We start from the raw sequence: 27,878 nt of genomic DNA, 5'->3' as shown, positions 1-27,878 counted from the left end.
CAAATCCATGAGCAATGACTTTCACTGAGTTGTTCTGCCTTTTATTTAAGCGTTTATATATCAGCTTCAGTGTGTGTCTATGGAGGTACAGAGGGGGCTGGTGTCTCCATCTTGCAGTGGACGTGTAACATTTTCCTCAGTTTTCTTTGACACATAAGTCCTGATCGCTGCCAGCTTTCCCAACGTCACACATCAACAGCAAGGTGAGACTGCGTCTGCGTCTGCCCTGAAATGTAATCACAATGTCTGGACTTCTCTCGACACATGGACTTGTCTCCTGTATCCAATTACAGGACACTTTGCAATTTTATTCCTTAAACACGTCATCTGACATGACAGCTGCTCATTTTGGCACATTTTGTCCTGCAACTGTTTTCCTTCCAAAACAGAGGCTACAATGAAGTTCAACAAAAAGCATGAAAGACTGATGTTTTTTCCAATTAATCCTCCAATTGTAGGGCTTCCTTTGAAGGCACGTTTCTCTCACCACCAAGATCTGATAACAAGGCCTCTGTGGACCCAGGGGAACCCCCTCCCTTTCAAACTGCTGTTGCTGTCAAATAACCAGCATGCCATTGTGACAGTTGAATCTGAGAGGCATGGGTCAGCATATCACTGGCATCACAAATAGTAGGAGCTGTTAAGTGTTAGGGTCCCGCCTGCCACTAATAACCAGCCAAGCCTTTGCTGGGATTACATATTGATTAATGGCGGTGTGTGTATATCAACATCTCCAAGCCATGAGAAAGGGGCCCACTGACGTTGGGCTATCGGCCAAATGGACGTCAATGGAAAACCAAACCAGCATGTTCATCACATTTAATAAACCAAAAATGTACTTGTCATGAAGTAATACAGTCTGAAAACGGAAGTATAACTATATTCATGACCACCAGGTGAATGGGTTTAATGAGAGTCAATATCAAGTTGCATCCTGGGATATGTAGGCTCTATTAAATACAATTCAATATATCTATGTGCTGCTCAAAAGCCCAAAAACTGTATGGAGGTTTTACACTAAATTGCTGGAGTATCCCCTCACTGGAGAACAATAAAACATTGCAATAATCATCATTACTGTGAATATGACAAAGTGTAAATAGGCAAATAATATAACTGCTTAAACATTATGGTAAGTTAGGAAATCGTTTTGACTGTAATGCAACTTTCATAACCTTAGAAGATGTGTACATTATTACTAAATTAGCTAAAACATGCATAGCCGCCAGTATAGTCCTTATTATACTAACTATTGATATTACTGAGATAGCAAAAAACAAGTTCAACCAACACATAATGTCACATCAAACTGCTATGCTATTAGAAAGTAGTGCTTTATAAAACCATGAGATCAATAAGGGGGTCTTTGAGTAAGTTTAAGGTTTCCAATTAACACCAAAAAGTAAACCAAGCACAGCACATTTGAAGATTGACACAATGCCACACCAAGTTAAATTCAAGGAAAGGATAATAAACTAAGAGCAGTGCAGAAGTATATGGCATGAGACTAGACATCCCAGCTGCATGTTATGGTGCATGTGTCCTAATAACCGAGTCTTATCGCTCTCCATGCAACACGGGTCACAAAGCTTCATGAGGCAAGAGAAGAATACCATCGTGACAGATATTCCCACCACACCAACATACAAGCTGTCATATCATTTACAAGGATAACTGCTGCTGTGCATAACCACATAGAGCAGAGGCAGCGTAAGCGATCTGCGTCAAACAACTAAAATAGTAATCAGCAGGAGGTGGAGGAGCACAACTTATGGAACTCTTCCCACCGAGGAGCAGAATACATCCATGGAAAGTGAATATTTAAGCAAAGAGCAAGTGCACAAGGCGTTCCCGAGAGATCAGAAAGCGAGGAAGGGTGGGAAAATATAAAGGGGGCAGGTGTTGGGAAATGGCAAGAGAGTGTGAAGTCATTGTTGCCCTTGCACCAGCAGACAGGATGTCTCATTGAGATTCCCCTCATCGGGACTCCTGTCGACAGGTGCGCCGTGGCAACCTGCCGCAACTTCCAGGGGAAAAAAACACCATTCATGCACAAGTAAAAAATAAACCACTGATGGTGCCTTTTCTTTCCAAAACTTGCACAATAATCCAACTTGGATCGGCGATTTGACTTAATTGTCCACTGATTGGCGTAAAGTGCACGCTATGAATCGGCTCAGCACGCACCCATGACATTATCTTTACTTACAGTTCTCAAGAACTGGATTTCGTCTTCACCTTCTCCGCCTTCAGCCATGGCTGTGAAGGAGCCTGCTCAGACTCTGGAAGCCACCACTGACTGCCGGCAGAAACGCGATGCTGTGCCTCTCAAGACGATATTAGCATACAGCTCATCCACAGCCATATAGGGCAGCCCGGCGGAGCCCCCTCCTCCCCCCCCCTCCTCCTCCTCCTCCTCCCCTCTTCCTCCCCCTCCTCCCTCTGCCGGCAGCAGCAGTAAAGACCCGGGTAGCAGAGGACGACCCCCCGCTGGTGTGATGCTGCTGCTGATGCTCAGTGGATCAAATACTTAAAACAATATATTTTAGGTGAAACCCCTTTTGATCCAAATTGAGTCAACAGTTGTCCCTGTCTGACAATGACGCATGGTGGTCAGATGAATGGCAGCAGTGGGGCTGAATGTAAAGTTAGGACTGGTACCCAGAGGTGGAAAAAGTACTCAGATATTTATTTCAGATATTGTAAAAGTAGAAAAAAAACAGTGTCAAAATACTTTGTTTCTAGTAAAAGACCAGCATACAAAATGCTACTTAAAAAGTCCTGCATACAAAATTAAGTATAAGTACAAAAGTATTGGCATTCAAATATACTTAAGGTACCAAACGTAATGTGCGTAATTTCCCATTGTTCAATATATATACTTTGCTGGATTATAATTAATAATGCATCAATGTGTTCATCGTTGCTGGTAAAGGTGGAGCTATTTGATTACCTTATATACTGCTACTGAATATGTAGTAGCAGTATAGGTAATATACCCCCCCCCCTCACCTCACCTCACCCATACATTCACACTTGTGTAAAAATTGTGCAGACATGTCATTTTAGTTCACAGGAATAGATCTGTTTTTACTCTCGGGAGGGAAAACACACCTCACTGCTCTCGCTTATTAGTTTCACTGCCAGCCTTCTGCTTAATTGCATGTCCTCTATTTGTATGCAAATGTTACTTTATCTTTTCTTGTTTGCCAGCTTGCTCATTAGCTTTGCTAATTCAGGAGAGTGATAATCAGACTCAGGTGTTGTAATGATTAAGTTGGCTCAAATATCAGTTTTTATTTCACTATAAAAGTCTAATGTAATCTGGCTGCTGCAGCTGTGAAATCAAAGCCAAGATATACAGGTGTCTCTATTGTGAACCATTGAGCACTGTGTTGCTGAGAAACAGTGAGGTTTCTTTTGCCTACTTATTTAATTTAACTTAAAATGTATGTTAATTGGATATCAAATATATACTTGTTCTTACTTCAATGATATATAGTCAAATTTAAAAAGAGAGTTATAGCTTTCAAGGTAACACTCACATTATTAGGATTATATAAAGGCTACATTTCATTGTGTACTAAATTGAAGTCTATATTAATAATAACAACACATAGATGCTGTGCTGTTTATATACAGGACATCAGTCCATCCATATTATTTTCAGCTTAACTGAATCTACCTTAAACTTCAGTGTCTGTACAGAGTAAACCCCAGTCACCAGCAGACAGGTGTCCATATGTGCTCTTCATACGCTCAGGAGAGACACCAGAATAATCTGCAGATCAGGTTTCCTGCTGACACTTCACTGACCTCTAGTGGTCATGTAGTGAACTTACAAAGGCAATACTAAAACTATATATGACCAGTTAGTAATTAAAACAGAAGACACAGAATAAGCTGGAGCCACAGACTGCTTTCCCTATTGTATTTCAGGTTGAGGGTTCATTCTGCTCTATAATTGCTTTTCCCTTTTGAATACATTTTTATTTTAATGCATTTTTTCAAAACGGTGCACTTTGGACTGTTGGTTGGACAACACATGTTGAATGTTTACACACCAAGCACTCAACCCATGAATGAGTAATAAGCATCTGATTAAACCTAATGAAAAGATAGATTATTTGCATCCTGATACAAAATAGTTTATTATATAACAAATTATAAGGATAGTAGAATGAGTAATATGAATAATAATATGAATAATAATAATATGGTCATTGCTGACATTTTTCTACTTTTAGAGCTTTGACTTACTTTGATTACTGTTCCTCCTTATATTTCAATACTGTTACTTAAGTAATATTTTACTGCTGGATTTTTGCTTGTAAACAAGACTTAATACCAGTAATGTGTAATTAATACTTTATTTGAGTAAAGGATTTTCATTTGAACTAAAAGTAGACAAAAGGTGTCTTCACAAAGCCAGAAACAAAACAGTATATCCTGCTTCACTGTGATCATTCAGCAGATCGGTGTCAATAGGATTAGATTGATTTGGGCAAATCCTCACTGAGCTACCATCTGTTGGTTTGTATGGTCCTTCAGTACCTGACGGTCTTCAGAGGATTAATGACAGTGACTCTTCTGAGGAGCCAATAGGAGACATTCGAATCCTCATGGACAGCGCTGATTGGATGGAACCCCTGTCTGTCACTCCAGTGAGCGGGGAGTTGTCTTCTGTCACTAAAGGATCACTGAAGAACAACAGAGAAGAACCTGCTGCTGCTAGCTGCTAGAGATAACGAGTAAGTGAATGCTTTAATACATGTGGCACTGCTTGTTATCAGCTTTTATATGATTATATTATGTGAATATGTATCTGTTTTAATAAAATAATTGACAATATGATGTTTAAAGATACTTCTTTTGACTCGTTGCAAGTCTACTGTCCTTTGTTGTCTTATACCAAATCAAAAATAAAATAAACATTTAAAAGTTATTAACGGTAATAATATATGGTGGTAGGAATAGGCTACTCAGATCTTTGCATATATGTGTAAGTATTACTAATACTGCATCTAATACAATTGAGCTAATTTGACTTGTTATTCTGCCTGCTAGCTTGATACAAAATGCAACATCATTTATTACTTTTTTATAATATTTTGCTTTAGATATGAATCTGCAAAGTAACGAGTAATTACATTTTTTTACAAAAATACATTTAAGTTAGGGGTGCACCGAATGGGAAATTCTTGGCCGAAACCGATACCGAAAATAGGAAACAGTTGGCCGAAAGCCGAATGCCGAAAGGCCGAAAATGATTAATAGAAATATATATATATAATGTATACATTTGTTACCAATGTTGTTCAGCTACCTGATTATGGAAATAGACATGATTATGGCAAAACTTAACTTAAATAATAATCACTATTATGGGTCCATAAAACATTTATTCAGCACTTTTGAATGCATACAGTACATTTATATATGTCATGTATTATTGCTAAAAAACATTATATCGCAGTCTTAGTGTCGCCAACTCGTTTCTAATATGCAAAGACAACAAATGCGTCTATGATGTATTTTCGATCAGACGAGATCTCTCTCTCCCGTCTGTGTGCGAGGGGGCGGGGCAGTTTACACACACGCAGCTGCTACATGCAGCGGAGCACACTGCGGAGATGGCGGAGAGAACGCGCTCCGAGGTGTGGTTAAACTTTACCCGTCTCGATGTGGAGAATACTTGTTACCATAAGTGCAATAAGAGTTTAGCATGTAAGCACGAGCAATTTGTCTAAACATTTAGCAAAAGTGCACCGCATGCAGACGGAGGAATGCACCGGGTTCGACCGTCTTTCTAGCAGCTCTGTAGCTCCATCCACGAGTAACGTTTCCACGTCAGGTGTTATGTATGCTAGCAGCAACACACGGAGTTAACTCCATGATACAAACATGGGTTAATGATTAGAGGTAACTGAGTTATTTAGTTTGTTAACATTTCAGCTATTCTGTTTACAGTCTGTCATCAGATTATTTAATACGATTTGTTAAAGGCTCAGGGCAATCTCGATGACAAAGGTCAATGTCCCCCCCCCCCCCCCCCCCCTGTGAGCCAGCCGCGAGCATGGTCGCCGCGTCTTTATTACGTCATCACAACAACACGTTAGGTTACCAACGTAAGCCTGTTCTGACATTCGGTGATATTTTTTCGGTGCTAAAACCCTTTCGGCTTTCTAACCATTTTCGGCCGATAATTTTCGGTGGCCGAATATTCGGTGCATCCCTAATTTAAGTACAATATGGGCTTTCAAAATGTAGTTGAGTACAATTTTTTAATAAGTCTAGAATAACAATACTGAAGTCGATAAACCTCAATTTCACTTTATAACAGTACTTGGAGTAAATGTTATTTAAGTTATTCTTTTATCAGTGTAGTGTGAAGTGTCAGCAGTTGTGTTTTCTCTGAATTGATTTTTCAGTAAAATCACTTTTAAGTTATATAGCTGGATCAAGGCATTACGGAATGTGTTTCCCATGCATAGTATCGTTGCACAAACCTTTGTGTCTGGTTGTGATGCCTTAGAGTAGGGATGCATTGCCATTTTGCTCCATGGTTAATTGGTTTATAACTTCCTGGACCAAACATTTAGTGCAAAGAAAGTCTATAACAACTTCCCAAAGCCCAACAAGACCTATTCAGATGTCTGTTAAACCAATCAAGGCTCCAAAAGCCACACAAATACATTGTTAATAAAAGATTGAGAAAACAGGAAAATCAGAGAAGCTAATGTAATAAGAAGATAACAAAATGTAGTGCATCATTTAGGGTATTTTATTGCACTTAGAACTCACAACACTTGGTTTGGTGCAGTGTCAAACCCTGAGAAACATCTCCTTCTACTTTTATTCTTCTTCTTATGGATATAGTTGGACAATTTAACCCTTAGAGTGACTGGACCCTACACTCTTCCATAAGTGGGTCAAAAAGGACCCGTATTAGAATAATATGTGTTTTTATGTCATTTTGGTAAAGAAAAATCACTTGTATAATATTTAGTATTATATTTTGGTTCACACTAGAAATATTTTATATTTAATTTTTCACTATTTATAATTTTAGATTTTTTTTTAGATTTTGAAAAAAAACCGTTTTGAACATATTGATGCAAAGATCTCTGCTATTCTGAGACCCTCACAGTATTCCAGTCCCTTTTCAAAACTCATCTCTTGTCCTCTTGTCTACTCATAGCCCACCCCCCATCAATCCATGCCGGTTGATCAAGTTTGATAATCCTATACCCCCCACCCTAACCTTCCCTTATTGTAAAGCCATGTTGAGTCCTTGAAAAGCCCTATACAAATATAATGTATTATTATTATTATACTGACAGGTATCAGATCTTGCTGTGTATAATAATCTTCCTGAGAGGTGTCACTTGTGATGTCGTCTGTGTGGTCCACAGTGAATGTATTCCTGACAGCAACAGGTGATAAGCATCAAAGGTTCCCATAGGATCCCATAGGAAATGCATGCGGGTCATTGTTGACCCACTTATGGAAGCTTGGGGTAGAAATACAAAAACTACAATTTCTTAAAATGTAAATTAAAAATGTGAATGGCATGATATCCAAAACATGTTTTTTGAGGAATATCTGGAATATGAAATGATAACAAAAATGTAATTACAAAGATACTTCAAGAAAACCACCTCACCGGGTCAAAAAAGACCAACTTATGCATCTAAGGGTTCCATCTGCACTTAACACATGCACCTAAACTAATTTGAAAGTGTCAAATAAACGTTCTGTCTTTCAGGATTCCCTTTGTTGTGCAGAGGTCTCATCGCTCCAATAAATCCACCCATGCTGCGAAGGAATCATCTCCTGCTTAATCTCCGTTAATTAAATAACATCATGGAGAGCACTCGCGCGACCTTAAACCTCTTCATCCCGATCAGTGAGAGGAGCTGCACGAGTCCTTCCCTCTCTCACTGCAGGGGCCCCGCGGCCCCCTTTAAAGCCCATCTGAAGCACCAAGGAGGACTAACTTTCAACTGCATGGAAGAGGGTCCGGTAGACACAGCAAAGCAGGGGCAAGCAGACAAATTCAGCAAAGTGTTGGACGACTTCCCGTTGTGTTTGGAGTGCCAGACTTTCATGAACATGGGAAACCAACACGGCACTAGGTTGAACTTTCCTGGTTGTGCACAGGATCCAAAATCCCCCAGACTACAGATCCCTCGGAAAAGAAGGAGAAGAGTGGAGGGGCTTGGTGGCTTCGAGCATAACTTCAAGATAACACCCGGGACTCCTCAGGCTCCTCCGAAGGCGAGGAGGCTGACAAAGCTCCAGATAACGAGCCCCCCAACCTTCGGGGAGTGGGATTTAGAGGAAAACAAGCCGATCATGTGCACTCCTGCAGCCTGGAGAAACAGAGGAATGGGAAAGGAGAGGGTTTCATCATTTGAGGAGAGGAACAAGTGTTCACAGGAGCTGAAGCCAGCATGGAGAGTGAATCTGTCTGATGCTTTGACTGCTAATGTTCATAAATCTTTCAGCAAAAACAGAAAGGATTTATCTGTAAAGGAAGAAAGTGCTCTCCCTGACTCAGACACTGACCTCTCTGAGTATGACAATGATACGTTCTTAACGTATATCTCCCCCTCTAGGAAACAAGAAGACAATTTTAGGAATACTCAAAAAGCCCAGCAGGCGGTAAGAGATACAGATGAGATAAAGAAAGCAGGAGATACAGAGAAGAAGTCCTCTCAGTGGAGGTACGAGGAGATGGAGAAGAAGGCTGCAGAGCGGCGAGTAATGGGAAAGATCGAGGAGGTGGAGGGGATCATACGCCGGGTGAGTCTTACAAGTTCTGACTGGATTAAAGAAGGGAGCGAGGAGAAGGATGGAGACGTCGTAGAGATGCAGAACAAAGGGTGCTCTGAAGAAAAGCCTCAGCTGGTGGAGGAGCTCCGAGCTCTGGGCGAAGCTCTGAGTCAGAGTCTGCGTCAGGCCCTGAAGATGGAGGCAGCAAAAACAGAGAGGACGATCACAGAGGATAAGAAAACTTCTCATGATGCAAACGACAAAAGGCCGTTAACCATATGTTCTCAAAGCTTCTCGTCTACTGTGCGTCATGCTTCCCCTTCGCCCCGTTTGTCTGTCGCCTCGGATGAATCTGCGAGAAGGACGTTATCCAGCGGCTCTGAAGGCATGTCTCCCCTCCTGTCTCCTCTGTTCACCTCCAGACAGTTCTCTCTACCTCTGAGCCTGGCCGACCTGCATGAACAAGACTTTTCTGAGCGTCACATAAGGTGGAGAAGCTCAGTTGAAGACAGTGTTTTCAATCAGGGGGCTGGAAGATGTGGGAGTGCAACCCAAGTGTCTGATGGGCGAGGAAATAATGAGAAGAAAAAGAGAAGGAAGAAAGTGAGGCTGAATGAACAGAATCAGACCAGTGAGGCCAGAAAATATGATCATCTATTTTCAGGTAATAATGCTACAACAACCACATATATGTGTTCAATTAAAAATGACAGAAGTTGAAGCTGAGGTTCGAAGTTTAAACAACAGTCAAACCACAAGGTCAATTCGGTGTGTGCTCAAAAGCTTTTGATCAAGTCACATGATCTTTATCAACAGAGCCCAGGCTTTCAAGCCAACATGGATAAGAAATCATTGAAATGCTTAAAACAATTATTTTGAAACTCTATAGATAACCGCAGTGACGCGTCCTAAAACCCGGAAGTAAGTTAGCATTTTTACCACGTCCGGTTCCTTCGATAAAAAGCAATGCAATTTCTCCATAGGATTTTGGAAAATAGCTCCAAATAAGGTCTGTGTTTGACACAAATTGAAGAGACGGATCACGTTTTGTTCTACGACATTAAATACATCAGCAGTGACCCCGCTGGTGATTTTTGAAGAGTTTACGTGTCTGAAAAACGATGGTTGTTAACAAGGGGCTGAATAAGACTACAGAAGTTGTCCAGGCCGTTTTACGTCATTACACCGAACACGTAAAACACTCCGCTAAATTTGTTTGCCCTGTTCTGCTTGAAAGCAAGTGCCTGCCTCCTGCAAAGTGTTCAAACGCTTCAACTTGTTCCATTTAGAATCTGTATGTTTGAATATGGATCTTAAATTGGCGTGACGTTGAAGCAGCGACCCTGCTGTAGTTCCTTTATAGCATAACGTTAGCATTTTGCTTCTTGTGACTAGATTATGCTTCGAAAATTATAAAAGTAGGGTAGACATGTGGAGATTATCCGGCTGAACAAAACGTGATCCGTCTCTTAAATGTGTCTCAACCACAGACCTTATTTCCAGCTATTTTCCAAAAATCCTATGGAGAAATGGCATTGCGTTTTTGACGAAGGAACCGGAAGGAGTTTACATCCGGGTTTTAGGACGCGTCACTGTGGTTCTGGTGAAGTTCATGCGATGAGATTGACAGCTCAAAACCAGCCACAACATGTTTATGTGGTCAGACTTAATCTCCAATATCATAAGGTTTGAAAACAGAAGTTTTTTCTGAAGTGAACATTTTATTTTGCATATATTTGGAATTCTGCTGTAGGTATGATACCCAAGTAAATCAAAAAGAAATATGAATCTTCAGTTAGCAAGCTATTATTGCTAAGTATCCTGCTTGACAGTTTATAATTGTTGATAGTCAATACACCAAAAAGATACCGGGAACAATACCTAGTCCTTATTGAAACAAGTTAATATAATGTTCTCTAACTATGTACAGTAAACGCATTTTGACTTCATTTTCTCGAAAAGTGACCTTGTTTCAGATTCAGTTCACTAACATGGGAGGAATTCAGACAGCTGTTCTTGCAGCATTAACTCGAATCATATGAGTTCCATTATGTGTGCACCATCATGGTCTGAGGGTGAGGAGAGAAGTGTGTATGTGTGTGTGTGTGTGTGTGTGTGTGTGTGTGTGTGTGTGTGTGTGTGTGTGTGTGTGTGTGTGTGTGTGTGTGACTGCAAGACATTCACTTTTAGCGGTTGGTTAGTGAAGTGAACGCAGGAAGAAGAGCAGACGACTGTGAAGGTGCTACATGCTGTGCGTCAGATTTAAACATCGATCAAGACGCTCTGAACTTAACCTGATGGTGTCTGGTCACACACATACACCCACTCTCTCACACACACACGTGCACGCACGCACACACACACACACACACACACACACACACACACACACACACATACACACACACACACACACACACACACACTTTTCTCACCACAGCTGCTTTTGTTGACCTAAAGGATGTGAGGTAGACTGTAAATAATGACCACTTGCAGGTTTTGACATACCAACGTGTTTGTGTCTATGTGTGTGTGTGGTGTTCTCCTCTCAGTGTGGTGTGTGTGTGTGTGTGTTTGTGTTCTCAGTGTGGTGTGTGTATGTGTGTGTGTGTGTGTGTTATCCTCAGTGTGGTGTGTGTGTGTGTGTGTGTGTGTGTGTGTGTTATCCTCAATGTGGTGTGTGTGTGTATGTGTATGTGTGTGTGTTCTCCTCAGTGTGGTGTGTGTGTGCATGTGTGTGTGTGTGTGTGTTATCCTCAGTGTGGTGTGTGTGTGTGTTTGTGTTCTCAGTGTGGTGTGTGTATGTGTGTTTGTGTTCTCAGTGTGGTGTGTGTGCATGTGTGTGTGTGTGTGTTATCCTCAGTGTGGTGTGTGTGTGTGTGTTTGTGTTCTCAGTGTGGTGTGTGTATGTGTGTTTGTGTTCTCAGTGTGGTGTGTGTGCATGTGTGTGTGTGTGTGTTATCCTCAGTGTGGTTTGTGTGTATGTTCTCCTCAGTGTGGTGTGTGTGTGTTTGTGTTCTCAGTGTGGTGTGTGTGTATGTGTGTGTGTTCTCCTCAGTGTGGTGTATGTGTGTGTTCTCCTCAGTGTGGTGTATGTGTGTTCTCTGTGTGTGTGTGTGTGTGTGTGTGTGTGTGTGTGTGTGTGTGTGTGTGTGTGTGTGTGTGTGTGTGTGTGTGTGTGTGCGTGCGTGTGTGTGTGAGTGAGCTCAGGCATGCAGTACAAGTAAGCACCTGATGTGGATATAGACACGTAGTCCTGCATTAACAAGTGACCTGAGATGACCTATAATTCCGTATAAAGAGCAGCAATAGGAATTCAGTGTGTGTGTGTGTGTGTGTGTGTGTGTGTGTGTGTGTGTGTGTGTGTGTGTGTGTGTGTGTGTGTGTGTGTGTGTGTGTGTGTGTGTGTGTGTGTGTGTGCGTGTATAGAGAGGCATGTGATAGGAATTTGCCTTGGTGGATTTTTTTCTGTAGTAGGATGTTAACCAGCAAACCAAAGTGGATTAGTTAAAAGATAACAAAAGGTTGTGTGATTGTACTTTAGTTGCACATACAGTACATCATGCTGCCACTCATTGTACCAGGACATTTTGTTATCTGTGTATAAACTCTCCATAAACACAATCATTTAAGAAGAAATAAGAATGTTCTCCTATAGTGAAGAATCGTTTTGCTTTGTATTTATCCCTTAATTAGGTCATTATTAATTTATACAGTGCATGTTTTTTTTGCAGAACTGTATTTCAAATTTCTAGAAAAGATCTAATTTGACTGAATTTATTTTTGGAGAGTTACTTTAGGTCCAAAAATCAGTTAAAACTTCATATTCAAGAGATGGTTGCTGAAATGTAATATACAGTAAGATATACAGTACAGAGACAGTGAGGAATAAGCGGATTTGAGCAATCGTAAAGAAAATTGAGGGGAACAACACAAAGAGAAAAGTCTTTGTTAAGTAACTCATTCATGTACAGAAATGGCTTGATTCTGGATATTGAGTTAGAGTCAGATGAAAGCCGGTGCAGCGGGACGCCGGCTGTCCAAATAGGATTAATGCTCTGAGCTTTGTGTAATGCATCACATCTTTAGAGGTGACGATTAGAGCGAGAGGAAGAAAGACATGCCAAGTCTTCCCAGGTTTAATTCTCAACATCCAGTGTTCTCCTCAAATGTTGGACAGATAATACATTCCATAAGCTTTTTAATCTGGCTTTGGTATGTGTCCGCTGAAAGTTACACAAGTGGGATCTGTGTTGGCTTTGTTTCTCAAAGGATAGAGTGAGGACTAGTTACAACCTTGGCAATACAAAGAGGAAATCTGGATGCAGGAAGTGAAAGAAAGCACAGTCCTTTCCTCAAGGCCTCGCTGCCTTTGACCACATCTGGTAATGTTTTTATCCAAAATGCCACACAGTGTATTTTTAGCTTCACCGCAATGGAAATTGAACCCCTAGCTCTTCCTTTATCCTACTGTGGCAACTCAGGAAGCATAGTTGGAGAGAAATATATAAATAAATAGTTTGCCTACTTAAATATGCATCCAATTTAATTTCAAAACATGTCTTGAATAGCATAGCACGCAAGATGTACTGCCTGGCTGGAGAGTCTTTTACACTTTCTTGTGTTGATTAAATTGGCACCTGGCAATTTTACAGTTCCCTCCATTAAATTAGAAGAATTGAAAGGATTGTATTCTCTGAAGCACGTGTTGTCTGTAGTCTAAATGTGTTTTCATCTGTCTCTACTGTACGTGTTAATATTTGACATAATCGACTCAATCAAAACTGTTGCTGTCATCAAAGAAACAGACCTGTATCACAAGGATCTCATTTGTGCCACTTTATTTTGAAGTTTGGGATTATATAGATTCTGTTTTAATCGTGATGTGACTCCCTTTCTTCCAGAGGAGGCTCTGCAGAGACAGGAGAGGATCTGGCAGCGGGAGGTGGAGGAGTCTCTCTCCTCCTGCAGGTCTCTCTCTCATCCCTTCAGACCCAAACACATCGACTTCCTGCGCATCACCGCCGCTGAAGACGACATCTTTGATTCACGCCCATCCTCGCCTCTCCCCCCGGAGCTCAGGGTGGGTAGCTTTAAAGACGTGATGTGTAACAGATTACCTTACTTATTTGAGTGAAAATAGTCTACTAATGGCTGTGTTATCTGCACTGCAAACAAAGGCAGCGACCATAGTCAAAAACTCCCTAAAAAACTCATCATGTATTATAATTATAACTCTAGTGACAATAAAGCTGCAGCAATCATGACATTAAGCTACATGGTCTATGTCTATTCTATTATATGTCTATTCTATTATATGTCTATTCTACAGTGCCTAACAGTCTTTTAATTCAAGTTTTAGCAAACACCTCATACAGCAGTGTGTGTGTGTGTCATTTTAGGGTGAAGACTTGGTTAGGATTAGGGTTATGGTAAGGGTTAGGGTAAGGGTTAGGGTTAGGCATGTGTTGGTTATGGTTAAGGTTAGGATAAGTCTCCAGGAAATGCATGAAAGTCAATGTAATGTCCCCTGAAGTGATGTATGCATGGTATGTGTGTGTATGTGTGTATGTGTGTGTGTGTGTGGTACGTAACAGAAGGGGTTTAATGTAACTCTGTAGGTGCATTGTTTCTGTGTAGGCATGACATGTTCGTTTACTAGGGTTTAAAGCTCTTAAGCTCCGCCTCTTTACTTCTGCACATGTGAGTGTGTGGTGCTGAAAGTTGAGGAAAAATACATACATTATATTTTGACCATTTTGTGAGAAAAAGGTGATAATAATAAATCCAACGGGCAAAGTAACGACCATCTAAAACGAGTTAAAGAGTAAATCAGAACGCCAGAGTAAAAGGAATCGAAATAACATTACATAGATAATAATTAGGGGAAAAAATTACTTCCAACCACAAAAACATAAAACATAGAATATGTGTGAAAATGAAGAGTTTTGAAAAAACACAATAAAGACGTGAAGATGAATTGAAAATGTGAGTCTCACATTTTTTCTCCAATTGTGAAAACTGATCGCCATATATGGTTTAAAATGCAATCAATTCAGAGAGAATATGTGTCTATAATACGGACTTTATTCTTTAAATACAATAAACCCATGCTGACCTCTAACAAACTTTACATTATTTAAAATTCAAAACTAGAGAAATTCCCAACAATAACAGAAAATATTTGGTAAATGTATATCCGTTGTTATCCAGTAAAGATCATACGTGTGTGTGTGTGTGTGTGTGTGTGTGTGTGTGTGTGTGTGTGTGACGTGCTCTCTGACTCTAATGCTATTTCATGGGGTTATCTGGATTCATTCCTATTACATGAACACAGCTCGCATAAAGGCCGCTGTGTCCCTCTCTGGGGAATGCATAAAAGCACTTCATAAGTGTGTGTATGATTAGTTCTAGTTAAGCTTCAGGCTGAGGCTCTGAGGACAATAAGAGTCAGAGAAAGTTACACAGAGAAGTGACATACTGGAAACATGTCAGTCAGCTGCTGCTGGGTGTGATAATGTATCATACTGTATGATATTTTACACTTTATCAAATCAAAATGTTCCTTCTTTTGTATTGCTCAGTATCACCTCCTTGACTGTTAATGTACTTGTTTATTCATATTTATATTTTTATATTAAGTGTTAACTTTTCATTCTTGATTGTAACAAGTTGTTCACTTAAAAAGAACAACGTACAAACCAACATAGCAACAAGTAAAATATACTTATATGTACATTTTTTATATATATTTTCACTTTTAATAGAACATTTTTCCCTTATTTGATTAAATCTGTGTCCCCATCAACTTATAATTTTTATATTTTGTATAAATATGTATGAAGAATTTTAGAAAACCTATGTTTGTATTGGTTTCTCTGAGCAGGTTCGATACACCATTTTCCAATACAAAAAGTACACTACAAACATAACAGTTGTGAGCTAATATCAATGTAACTGAACCCAGCACTTTTATTTGATAACTTCCAATAATCTGAATAACCTCTGACTTTGCACAGTGCATGTTGGTTGTAAGGTGAGCTGATTAGCAGAGTAGGTGGGGTTGGTCCTGCTAAAACGTCCAGATTAGCCGAGTGTTGCCTAATTCCTGCAGGGGGGCTGAACGTTCCTGTGGATTTACAAACACTATCGTTTAACAAGTGATTCCGGCTGGCTGTATTTACCCTCCTGCAGCTCTGGGTGTGGCGTCCCTCCATCTGTTCTGGGTGGCCTGCTTCGCCCTACAGCTCACGGATCTGTCAGGGTGTTGTCACAAACAGTGGCTGAAATCACCATCTGCTTCCAATTACACTATGACAATCTGCAGGACGGTCGGCAAGAACCTGCTCTGTGAGGAACTATAGTGTTTAGAGGAGCCAGAGGGGGGAAAGGAGACAGAACCTGGAAACTAAAACCGGGACGTGGAGCTAACTTTTAATTGTGGTTGAGCTGAGTCATGGAGCCGGGGGTTTGGAAACTTTTCCGTTACTCTGTGGATTCCTCCCCGTTCATTCTGAGTGACTAACTTCCAGTTTGGAAATGTAGTTCTCCGGTAAGACATGAAGGAGATGTTGTAGCGGTGAAAGGATACATCTATTTCTTTTCAACAAACTGGAGCGGAAACAGGTCGGATTTTCAGAAGTGGTGACTTTTCAACATTTCTTGCATCTTTATTAATACTAAATGAAAGTCGCATGATCCTGGATGTTTTTATACAAACTATTGCATGGCAAACAGATGCATGAACACTCAAATCAGCCTCTTAAACGGCATTGTTCTGAAGTAAGATGTTGCACCTACAGTAAGTCTCAGATATTAGCTGTTAAACAATGTTGACATTGTGGAAAAGGCTTTTCAACATCTTCCTACTCCCTTCACTCTGGATTATGTTTTATTTGTGAGCAATTTATGAGCAATGGAGGAGCAAACAGCCATCCTAAAATTCTTCAGGATCCTTATAGAGGAGGAGGACGAGGGTGTAATTCAAGGAGACACTGAGCTGAGTTTAGATATAAAGAAAAATGGCTTTGAGGAAGCTGTGGAGAACAGTAGAGAGTCCTTATCGCATGTTAAACTGCTTTATGATGGGGAGAACATGACTTGTAATACAGTGAGACATATAACTAAAGGAGAAGCAGGAAATGACTCAGACATGGCAGAGGAGGAGAGGTGTAATGTCAACCTAACAGAGCAGCAAAGTGTGGCTGCCAACGCTGAAACCTTTACAACAAATCAAGACGAGAATAAGATGCCATATGACAAAGTTAACGGCTACAGCAACGAGGGTTGTCGCATATCGGAGAACTCGCTGGATGAATGTGCCTTGAAGGAAACTGTGCAACCAAAATATCAACATACTTCAACTGACTGCATGGATACAGGCTGGGATTCTCATTCCAAGCAGGATGCCACTGAAGAAGTTAATAAGAAAGAAAGAAAAGATTATGAAAATGTTCACATGCAGGATGATTGTGTCCCAAATGCTTCCAGTTCAGATGTCGGTTCTGACCCTGAGGAATCTGAGAAAAGTAGATCTGAAAATATAGTAATTATAGTGACTCGGACAAGACCTGGCGTTGAGGAAGAACCGATATTAACTCCAACATTTGAGCATGCTGATGGCTCGTCATCTCATATCCAAAATAAAGAGGAGAGGACCGGATCAGATGAGGTAAGCGAAGAAGAAGAAGAAGAAGAAGAAGAAGAAGAAGAAGAAGAAGAAGAAGAAGAAGAAGAAGAAGAAGAAGAAGAAGAAGAAGAAGAAGAAGAAGAAGAAGAAGAAGAAGAAGAAGAAGAAGAAGAAGAAGAAGAAGAAGAAGAAGAAGAAGAAGAAGAAGAAGAAGAAGAAGAAGAAGAAGAAGAAGAAGAAGAAGAAGAAGAAGAGAAAAGAGATGAATTTCCAGACTTTTCCTCCCCTCTTTACCCTCCAGCCCCAAAAGACCCTCTTTCCATAACATCTGCAACCCATAACCTTCCACCTGGATCCACCTTCACCAGAGCCACCTTTAAACCGAGCTCTCCCACCGACAAACAGATCCAGCTCCCGGCCCTCTTCAGCGGGCTGAGGGTCCTGAGGAAGGGGGTCGTCGGGCCCGAGCACGACACCGTGGCCCGGATCAAAACCTCATCACCAGCAAAGAGAGACATTTTCCCTGATAAACAATCGGACGGTAAATCCCAGGAGAGCTTCCTGGACCAGATCTCACAGCTGCTGAACCTGGAAAAGAGCGAAGATGAGACCGAGGTGACCGAGGAGAGGACGGAAAGGGAGGCTGAAGCAGATGAGAATGAGATGGAAAAAAGTCAAGAAGACGAGAGGGAAGAAGTTGAAACAGAGAAGGAAGCAGAGGTTTCATCTGAGTCCACCAAGCCTCCTGCGTCCAGCGCAGAGGCGGCATTCGATGCCTTCAAAGCCTTTTTCACCCCAAAGCCTCTGAAGAGGGACCCGGCTGAGAAGATAGACCTGGACGCAGTGAGGAAGAAGATAAGAGCAGATAAAGATGTGTTGAAGGCGCTTTTTGAGAGATCCTCCAATAAGACGCAAGAGAAGAAAGACTCCCCTGATGGCAAAGTAGGAATTGTGTATCATCTAGAATCGACTAACCTTGCTATCAAATCAAATCAAGTTTTATTTATATAGCACATTTATAAACAATTTTTGGTCAAGCCAAAGTGCTGTACATAAAATACAAATAGCCTACAGAGACTAGAGACATGATTGCAATACCGACCCTCATGTGAAGAAGCTCTATTTGTTATATTATGTTGTAATGTCAAACTCTTTTTTCATTTTAGTCAGAAGCGTCCACCCCAGGAGATGGAGAGGAGAGAACGCCAGGTCGCCTTCAAGCTGTCTGGCCACCACTGAAGGAGGAAAAAGTTGGGCTGAAATACACAGAAGCAGGTACACAAATATAAAATCCACACAGATTCATTATGTTCAACAATAATATGAATGCCATGCAGTGAATTTGACAGCAGTGGAGGGAGTCACCGTGTTTACTCTGTGATATCAGATGCGTAATATCAAGCAAACACAGCTCCACCCTGAGTGTATCCACAGCAAACATCCACCACCTTCAGTTGTGAAGGAATTGACATGACTACTGTACACACTGTGGTGATTTGAAGCAGCTTTGTGTACATTTAAAAAATATATTCCAGTACAACATTACCACTCTCAATGCTAACATGTATACTGGAATTAACTACTCGATGGCCATTTTAACAAAAACTGGAACGAACTTGATGGCTGAGCTGCTGGATTGTAAGATGATACATGTATATCTAAATAAGGTGGCCCATCAACATTAACACCAGAATGAAAGATGCAATTATGACATAGAAACACGTTTGATTGCATGAAACCATGTGGTGGCTGCAAATAAGGTGTCAAATGTTTAAAAAGGAGAAAAAAAGGTCAAACATTTTTGGTTAAAGGTGGGTAGGTAAGTTTGAGAAACCGGCTCGAGATGCACTTTTTGTTATATTCCATGGAATGCTCTTAACATCCCGATAGCAATGAATATCTTCAGTGCTTTGAAAAAAAATCCATTAAAAAACGTCATCTGTGGAAGCCGTGGCGCTGTAAAAAGCACGACCAATCATTTGAGCCGGCCCGGCTAAAGTAACTGGATGGCCTACCTGCCTGTCAGCCTTCCATCTGTACACAAACTTATCTCGTGCCCTCATTGGTCATGTGCGCGTTCGTGTGTGTTGCAGGAGGGGCTCTGTAAGGAAGTGGCAGTTTTTTTCAGGCTGTGTATTTTCAAATTCTAGCGCACTCGAGCTGGTTTCTCCAAAATTACCTACCCCACCTTTAAAGACATACAAGTGATCCTGCTTGTAAATGACACCAACTTGCACTTACTTCCTATTATCAAAGGCTGCTTGAGCATGGATACAACTGCAGGCACACACCCAAATACATTTCCTGTAGGAACTGTTAAAGTGAATACACTTTCCGAATGACAGGCACCCATTAGCAGATAAATGTTAGCTTGACCTCTTTGTATAGAGATCAGTCAGCTGTGTGCCAGTGTGTATGTTTTCCTTTCATTCAAAGCTCTACTGCCATCATCTGGTCAAGGTTTGTATTGTTAGTTTGTCCTCAAGCAGCCCTCCGCCTCCTGCAGTGTTCAAACATGAATTAGATTTTTCATGCAGAATCAGTCCTTAAGTGTCTGAATGTTTTCTTCCCCGACAACATCACCAACGTACAGTAAAGCACTCTAGGGCCACACTGCTGTAATAATAAAGTAATGGGGTGAAGCCTGCGAGCTAGTTCAGGCAGTCAACTCGAGCACCAATGATACATTAACACGTGACGCACCTCGTCCCTCTTACAACCAACCAAACGCATTCTCCTAAACATGCCGCTCTATTTAAGCTGCCAGGTCTTCCTGCCTCTGCGTCCTCGCTATGCTGCTGCTGCTGCCACTGCTGTGTTCACTTGCTATTGCTGTGTTCATGTTCCTGCTGCTGTGTTTCATGTTGCTACTGCTGTGTTTCATGTTGCTACTGCTCGCCTGCCCCACCACCACCCCAGCTTCCACCTGTAGGCCCGGGGGATAGTTATCTAATCATCACTCAATGTTCTTTGTAAATCTGTGGAGTGATGAGGCCCGAGCCTAGACGCCAAACTCAAACTATATGCTGCTTCTAATAAACATATTAAGAAACACGTGAGTTGTCTGACTGAAATGTGTTTGTTGTAAGAAGTTTAAAAAAAAGATTCTTCTGCTGTGTTTCCTGTCAGAGCACCAGGCCGCTCTCCTGCAGCTGAAGAGAGAATGCAAAGAGGAGCTGGAGACGTTACAGGTCAGTGACAATGATTGAGTCAGGATAAGGAAGAAAAGTGCTTATGGGTCCATAATCGCAAATATATTGAGAAAATCAATTGAAAAATTGCTGGAAAAGTCCAATAATTTGGATTTTTAAAAAATAATATTTACTTATATTTAAATGTCAGATGCTGTCGACTGGCAGCTTTAGACTATTCTCAGGAATTGTCAATGTCTCTTGTACGCCATGTAAAGGTTTCGGGTACCTACTGTACTTACTGTATATTGTGTATGTCTTTGCTTTATTGTAACTAAAAGAAAAATTCAAAATAAAGTGTTTAAAACACAATTATAATTTAAATGTCACTGTAGAAAAACACCTTTTGTATCTTAACTGATATTATTTTCAGGAGGACTTTGGTCAGCAGCTCTCCAGACTGCGGGTGGAGAACGAGGACAACGTGTCCCGTCTGGAGTTCAGTGTCTCCGAGCTGCAGACCCTCCTCTCCCAGGCCGGGACCCGCCGTCACGGGGAACTCAAAGACGTTGCTGTGTCAACGGAAGACGACTTCTTACACAAGTCTTTCCGCACAGTGTGCATCCAGACCGACAGGGAGACATTTCTTAAGACCCCTGAGGATGGAGAGGGAGCAACGAGAGCAAGCATGGGCCCCCAGCAGCAGAGGGTGACCCCCAGAAAACTGGACCTGACGTCTATCAGCCTCAGCCTGGCCGGACACAGGGACGATTCTTCCTCTTCATCACATGACCCTCCATCACTTCCTCATATGCAGACTCCATCAGTACAACCACTAGCTCCTTCTCAGACGACCAAAACACAAATCCTGCCTCCTCCTCCACCTCCACCTCCGCCATGTTTTTCTTCACCCCTTGACCTCATGCAGATGTCACATAGCGCTCCACCACCTCCTCCACCTCCTCCACCTCCTCCCTCCACTCCAGGCTTTGCTCCCCCACCTCCTCCACCTCCATCCTCCACTCCAGGCTTTGCTCCCCCACCTCCTCCACCTCCACCTCCTCCCTCCACTCCAGGCTTTGCTCCCCCACCTCCTCCACCTCCACCTCCTCCCTCCACTCCAGGCTTTGCTCCCCCACCTCCTCCACCTCCACCTCCTCCCTCCACTCCAGGCTTTGCTCCCCCACCTCCTCCACCTCCTCCACCTCCTCCCTCCATGCCAGGCTTCGCTCCCCCACCTCCTCCTCCTCCAGCTGGGGGTTTTATTGTTGAAAAACCTCCAAGGAAGCAGACAGTGGAGCCGTCCCGACCCATGAAGCCTCTGTACTGGACCAGAATCCATATCCAGCACAACAAGTTGGGTCAAACACTGCTGTAAACGTATTCTTACTTTTTATTTAAATATATTTTTAAATACATAAGAGTTTTTAAAAATCAGATATTGTATGAATTCACTTGGTAAAACATTTGCAATCTATTAGGAAAAGAAAGCTCAAAAAGATCTTAAAGCAGACTTTTTAAATATAAATAATGCAAAAAATGAATCTAAAACTATCTAGATACGTATTTTATCGGTTCAGTTTTTTACATTTTGTAAATGAAATGATTATCTTATTTTACTGCCCCACTTTAAACACCTGACAAAAGTAAATAGATTGAAAACATGCTGATGAAATATGATGTTCTCTCTCCCTCAGGAACACACTGTGGAACATTTTAGAGGAACCAAATATAATAAATGCCGGCCAGTTTGAGGATCTTTTCGCCAAAACCATCACACACTCCAAGAAGAAGCCGCTGTCCGAGGCTTATGAGAAGAAAGCCAAAGCCAAGAAGGTAAGATGCAAAATCATGCATGACAAACTGCAGAATCTGGGATATTTGTAATATGTTGCTTCTCCACTAGAGGGGGTTAATGTCATTGAGACAACATATAGGGAATATAAAATATAAAAGAACATTGAATCCAGATTGAGATACAACTATGAGATTTTTGAACACACTAAATAATCCCCCTTGTATCCTCAAATCAAGTGTTTTTAAATCGTGATTATTCAATATCTTTCCCCTCATCACACTCCTCATATGTTGCCACTGTTATTTAACTTTGATAATTTCCCCCCCAAATTTGATTGAGTTGCAGTTCCTCATTTCATTTTGTCTGCTGTATTTAAAGGCAGAAATTACCCTAATGCTACAGAAGTATTTGTATTGACACAAAGGCAATCCAAAGTATAACAAATAAGAAAACATTTAACAGACAATGAGAAGAAAACATACATTTACATGATTATCATTTAACAAAAAGGGAAAAGAAAACCCCATCTGTTCAAACAAGAGGTTAATAATAAGGTCAAGGCAAAAAGTGACCTTTGTGTGTTTTGCTGCACCTTTTAACAAAAACTCTCCACTAATGACTCCCTAATGGCTTCTAGTGTTAAGGTAGTCATGGTAACTGTGTGTGTGTGTGTGTGTGTGCGTGTGTGTGTGTGTGTGTGTGTGTGTGTGTGTGTGTGTGTGTGTGTGTGTGTGTGTGTGTGTGTGTGTGTGTGTGTGTGTGTGTGTGTGTGTGTGTGTGTGTGTGTGTGTGTGTGTGTGTGTGTGTGTCAGATCATTAAGCTGTTGGAAGGGAAGCGCTCTCAGGCCGTGGGCATCCTCATATCGAGCCTCCACCTGGAGATGAAAGACATCCAACAAGGTGAGTAATCGAGGCGTGTCATTGGTTCAGTCGTGTTGCTAGGATGCAGCTTAGTGCATCAGGAAATAAACCTTACTTCCAATATAGTCATATAATGAAGAAGCTCAGATTTCTTAAGCACATTTTGTTTGTTTGTCAGATTCACATTTATTTGACATTATAACACTTACACTTATAATAGAATATATTTGTCTAAGACCCAGGGAATAAAAAGTGTCAAAATCAAAAGATCTCTTACATTAATTATACCGATTCCCATAGGTATTTAACACAGCTTTTACAAATCGGTGGGACCTGATTTCATGGTAAATTGTGGTTAGTATGATTTGTGGAAAATAACAAAGTACATCTACTAAAGTACAGTACATTAGGACAATTCTGAGGTACTTTACTTGAGTATTTTCATTTTACTTTATGCTATTTGTACTTTAACTCCACTAGGGAAGGGAAATATTGTACTCTTTACTACTTTCTCGCCTTTTAAATATCATTTGGACTATAAAAGTGTGTGAAATCAAGCACACATCATCATGTTATGACATAACATTCAGTGATCATTAAACTAGCTATATTTCCAAGCCAGTTTTGGGAAGTTGAACTTGCATCCTTCATCTGTAATCATTCAGGTAACCGCTGTTACACCAATGTTTAACTTTAACCCGTCATCACACTGAAGTTAGCCTGGGCTTCACTCTGAATATGAGCTGTTGGTGAATTTAAAGTATGACCAAAGACTGAAAAACATTTAGCACAATCAGCAGTGCTAATCCCAGACTCCTCAACATGTAGCAAGGAGCAGAGAGAGATGTGTTCATGTTCATGTCCTCTGGAGATCTGCAGCTCTGTTTGGACTTTCACTTTTAAATTTGGTATCTGTGCCTTGATTTAACATTCCCGTTCTAGCGGTGCTGGCAGTAGATCACTCTGTGGTGGACTTGGAGACCATTGAAGCCCTTTATGAAAATGTAGGTATTGCTTTCAATGGATTTATATGAATGTACAGTATGTATAAAATTGGTGACATGTTCTCGCTTCATATGTTGTTTATTCAACACAATGAACATACATGTCAAAGTAATACAACATTTAGTCACTACTACTCGAGACTGTGGTTTGAATGCAAGTGCAACTGTACAATTAAGGACTACTTATTTATATGTTAATGTCAATATATCAGAGAGCGCAGCCAGAAGAGCTGGAGAGGATCAGGAAGCATTACGAGACGTCCGAGGAAGAGGAAGTGAAACTGCTGGACAAACCTGAACAGTAAGTATCTCCCCTGCTGTGTTTAGCAGTGATGGTATGTAAGGTGTGTGTGTGTGTGTGTGTGTGTGTGTGTGTGTGTGTGTGTGTGTGTGTGTGTGTGTGTGTGTGTGTGTGTGTGTGTGTGTGTGTGTGTGTGTGTGTGTGTGTGTGTGTGTGTGTGTGTGTGTGTGTGTGGTCTAGCATTACTATACTTGTGGGGACCTAAATCTGTTTACATAGTCACGTGTGGGGACTGGCTTCCCTTATGGGGACAAATTGGAGGTCCCCATGAGGGGAATCATTAATTTTAGGGTGAAGACTTGTTTAGGGTTAGGGTAATGGTAAGGTTAAGGGTAAGGGTTAGGCATGTGTTGGTTATGGTTAAGGTTAGGAGGATAAGTCTCCAGGAAATGCATGTAAGTCAATGTAATGTCCCCTGAAGTGATGTATACATGGTGTGTGTGTGTGTGTGTGTGTGTGTGTGTGTGTGTGTGTGTGTGTGTGTCCTCTCATGTGTTGATGTTGTTGTGCTGCAGGTTCCTGTATGAGCTGTCTCAGATCCCAGACTTTGCAGGCAGAGCTCACTGCATCATCTTCCAGGCGGCCTTCATCGATGGGACCGCATCCATCCAGAGCAAGCTCAACATAGTTTCATCTGTCTGTAAGGTGGGACATAAAGCAACTTGTTACACATCCCCTCTCTTCTCTTTTTGTGATCACATTTTTATTGAGATTAATACACAACATGTACAACCAAAAGCACAACATTTTTTCTTTAAAAAAAAAAAAAAACTAAAAGTGCATAAGAAAAAGAAAAACAGCAATTACTTACAAAATATACAAAATGCAGAATACATATGTAAGCTACAAATAATAACAATAATACAGACAAACAGAAATCAAATCAAACACAACTCACACACACACACACACACACACACACACACACACACACACACACACACACACACACACACACACACACAGGGAAACGCATAGGTCACAATTGAAAGGCTGTATCCCCTCTCTTCTCATAGTGCATACTGTACCATAAATGTCGCCCTTTTCCCACTATGTATCTATGCTTTGAGACGTGTAATACAGAGGGTTTGAGGTACCAGCACTCTGTAATGGACCTTGTGTGGGTGTGTTTTCTGTTTGAAGGCTCTGCTGGAGAGTGAAGGTGTGATGGATGTGATGGGACTGGTGTTGGCTCTGGGGAATCACATGAACGGAGGAAACCGGACCCGAGGTCAGGCGGATGGCTTCGGACTCGAGATTCTTCCCAAACTGAAGGACGTCAAGAGCAGAGTAAGACCTGGAGGAGGACTGAAGTGACTCTTTTGGAGGCCAGTTTTTTTGTTTTATTGGGATGGAGTACAAGTGTGGAGTACAAGTGCGGTGGACAATGTAATGGGTAGAATGTATTGCTCATTGGCAAAAGCAGAAAAGTGTTTTTAGTGCAAGTGAAAAGAGATCATCCAACACTGATATCAAGTCATAGAAAGTGGATTTGTTTTCTTACTTTTACACATTAACTCTATGTGAGTGACTCCTTGCATGTAGTTGAATCTCATGCAATACATTTTCTTTTCAAATGAAACATCTTAATATTCATGTTTTTATTAAAGGCCTTTTTATATGGCTGCCAGCTTGCAGATTTAATCTTGACGTAGTTTTGATGCATCGTTTGCTTTTCTTCTCAGGACAATCGTATCAGCCTGGTGGACTATGTGGTGTCCTACTACCTGCACAATGTGGATGAGGTATGAGTTGCTTTGCTATTTAAATATTGTTATTCCTTTTTAGGCTATACTCTACAATGAAGCTGTCTCTATCTATGTTGCTTTCTCCGGAGTATAATATCCGAAGACGGTTGAGTGTGCTTTTAAAACCAATAGATGCAACACAATCTTTTTTTTAAAATCATCATCCAGTAGTTTTGAGGTCCTATTCAACCAGTTATCGACGGACAATTGAACACCTTTTCTATATTAACTTAAAGGTAGAGTAGGTAATTTTGGAGAAACCAGCTCGAGTGCGCTAGAATTTGAAACTACGCAGCCTGAAAAAATCTGCCCCTTCCTTCAGACTTTCTTACAGAGCCCCTCCTCCAACACACACGAACGAGCACATGACCAATGAGGGCACGAGATAAGTTTGTGCCCCGATGGAAGGCTGACAGGCAGGTAGGCCATCCAGTTACTTTAGCCGGGCCGGCTCAGATGATTGGTCGTGCTTTTTACAGTACCACGGCTTCCACAGATGACATTTTTTTATGTATTTATTGTCCAAGCATTTAATGTATTCATTGCTATCGGGATGTTAAGAGCATTCCATGGAATATAACAAAAAGTGTTTCTGAAGTGAATTACCTACCCTACCTTTAATATCTGTTTGCTTTCTTTCTTTGTCCATTTTGACTCTGATCTGATGAATTAGTGTCAGAACTACATGTGTTTTTGATTGTATCCCACCAGAACGCCGGCACAGACAAGAGTGTATTCCCACTTCCTGAACCTCAGGACGTCTTCCTGGCTGCACAGGTCAAGTTTGACGACCTGAACAGAGACCTGAGACAGCTCGGACGAGATCTGACAAGTATGTGACGACACAACTGCAACCTTCTATCTATTCCATCTTCTTCTGGAGAAATAAATATCAAAACTACTCTCGGTTCATAATATTATTACATGATAATCCCCAAACCATGAGCTCTTCTTTGAGCTTCAGCGTCCGTGTGACTGGGTGACCGGAATAGTCTCGCCTTGTGGTCATTTTGTTGTGTTTTTGTGTTAAAACCTCAGCCAGCCTGTGTAACTCTATCACTCTGATTTTGAGAGTTTCCCACAGACCAAACCTCGGCCCAGTCTGGCATCGTTTTTCCTCAGACACCCCCCCCCCCTCACACACACACACACACACACACACACACACACACACACACACACACACACACACACACACACACACACACACACACACACACACACACACACACACACACACACACACACACACACACACAACTCACTACCCTGGTTTCCCATCACCGGCCCCAGCCATTGAGAAACTGTTTATAGTTAGGACTGCTTCTTTTATCGATCTTGAGTTTGCTAAAACTCCAGAACAAAAGGTTTCCTCTGGTGTTTCTTTCTCTCTCTAAGTGTGCCCATATGACGCCACTCAGCAATGCCAGCCAGTTAAAGTCACGTCCAGGACAATGCTTACTCTTACATGTGTACGATTGTGAGTGGGTGCATTGTTGTGTCCTTATGTATACATGTGTTTTTGCCTGCACTTCGCTGTGCGTGTATTCAGTCTTTCTGCTGATACAGGCCTGGCGCCTTTCAGATCCAGCTTCTAATCCTCCTGCCCATCAGATCTCACATCGGAG

At 41.3% G+C, this 27,878-nt stretch overlaps 2 protein-coding genes across 4 annotated transcripts in view; one reads left to right on the top strand and one right to left on the bottom strand.

Moving 5' to 3' along the window:
- LOC117563085 (ryanodine receptor 3-like) overlaps positions 1–2,331 on the bottom strand; it is a 52,546-nt gene extending 50,215 nt beyond the window's left edge. For both annotated transcript variants that reach the window (XM_034241248.1, XM_034241247.1), the window contains exon 1: positions 2,210–2,331. In XM_034241248.1, coding sequence (XP_034097139.1) covers positions 2,210–2,257 — 48 coding nt within the window. In that variant the 5' untranslated portion in view covers positions 2,258–2,331. The remainder of the gene's footprint in view (positions 1–2,209) is intronic.
- A 5,481-nt stretch (positions 2,332–7,812) lies between these two features.
- The window catches only part of LOC117563079 (formin-like), a 28,144-nt gene continuing 8,078 nt past the window's right edge, over positions 7,813–27,878 (top strand). The window contains exons 1-13 of one of the 2 annotated variants that reach the window (XM_034241238.1): positions 7,813–9,442; positions 13,683–13,861; positions 18,574–18,682; positions 20,537–20,598; positions 20,972–21,894; positions 22,236–22,374; positions 23,149–23,236; positions 24,140–24,201; positions 24,414–24,502; positions 25,018–25,147; positions 25,646–25,792; positions 26,188–26,247; positions 26,962–27,082. In XM_034241238.1, coding sequence (XP_034097129.1) covers positions 7,867–9,442; positions 13,683–13,861; positions 18,574–18,682; positions 20,537–20,598; positions 20,972–21,894; positions 22,236–22,374; positions 23,149–23,236; positions 24,140–24,201; positions 24,414–24,502; positions 25,018–25,147; positions 25,646–25,792; positions 26,188–26,247; positions 26,962–27,082 — 3,685 coding nt within the window. In that variant the 5' untranslated portion in view covers positions 7,813–7,866. Of the gene's footprint in view, positions 9,443–13,682; positions 13,862–16,018; positions 18,350–18,573; positions 18,683–20,536; positions 20,599–20,971; positions 21,895–22,235; positions 22,375–23,148; positions 23,237–24,139; positions 24,202–24,413; positions 24,503–25,017; positions 25,148–25,645; positions 25,793–26,187; positions 26,248–26,961; positions 27,083–27,878 lie in introns of those variants that run through there. The other variant, XM_034241239.1, reaches the window with a different exon arrangement.

The sequence above is a fragment of the Gymnodraco acuticeps genome, unplaced genomic scaffold, assembly GCF_902827175.1.
Source record: "Gymnodraco acuticeps unplaced genomic scaffold, fGymAcu1.1, whole genome shotgun sequence".
In the NCBI taxonomy this organism is placed as follows: Eukaryota; Metazoa; Chordata; class Actinopteri; order Perciformes; family Bathydraconidae; genus Gymnodraco; species Gymnodraco acuticeps.
This window is presented reverse-complemented; position numbering and strand designations above follow the sequence as displayed.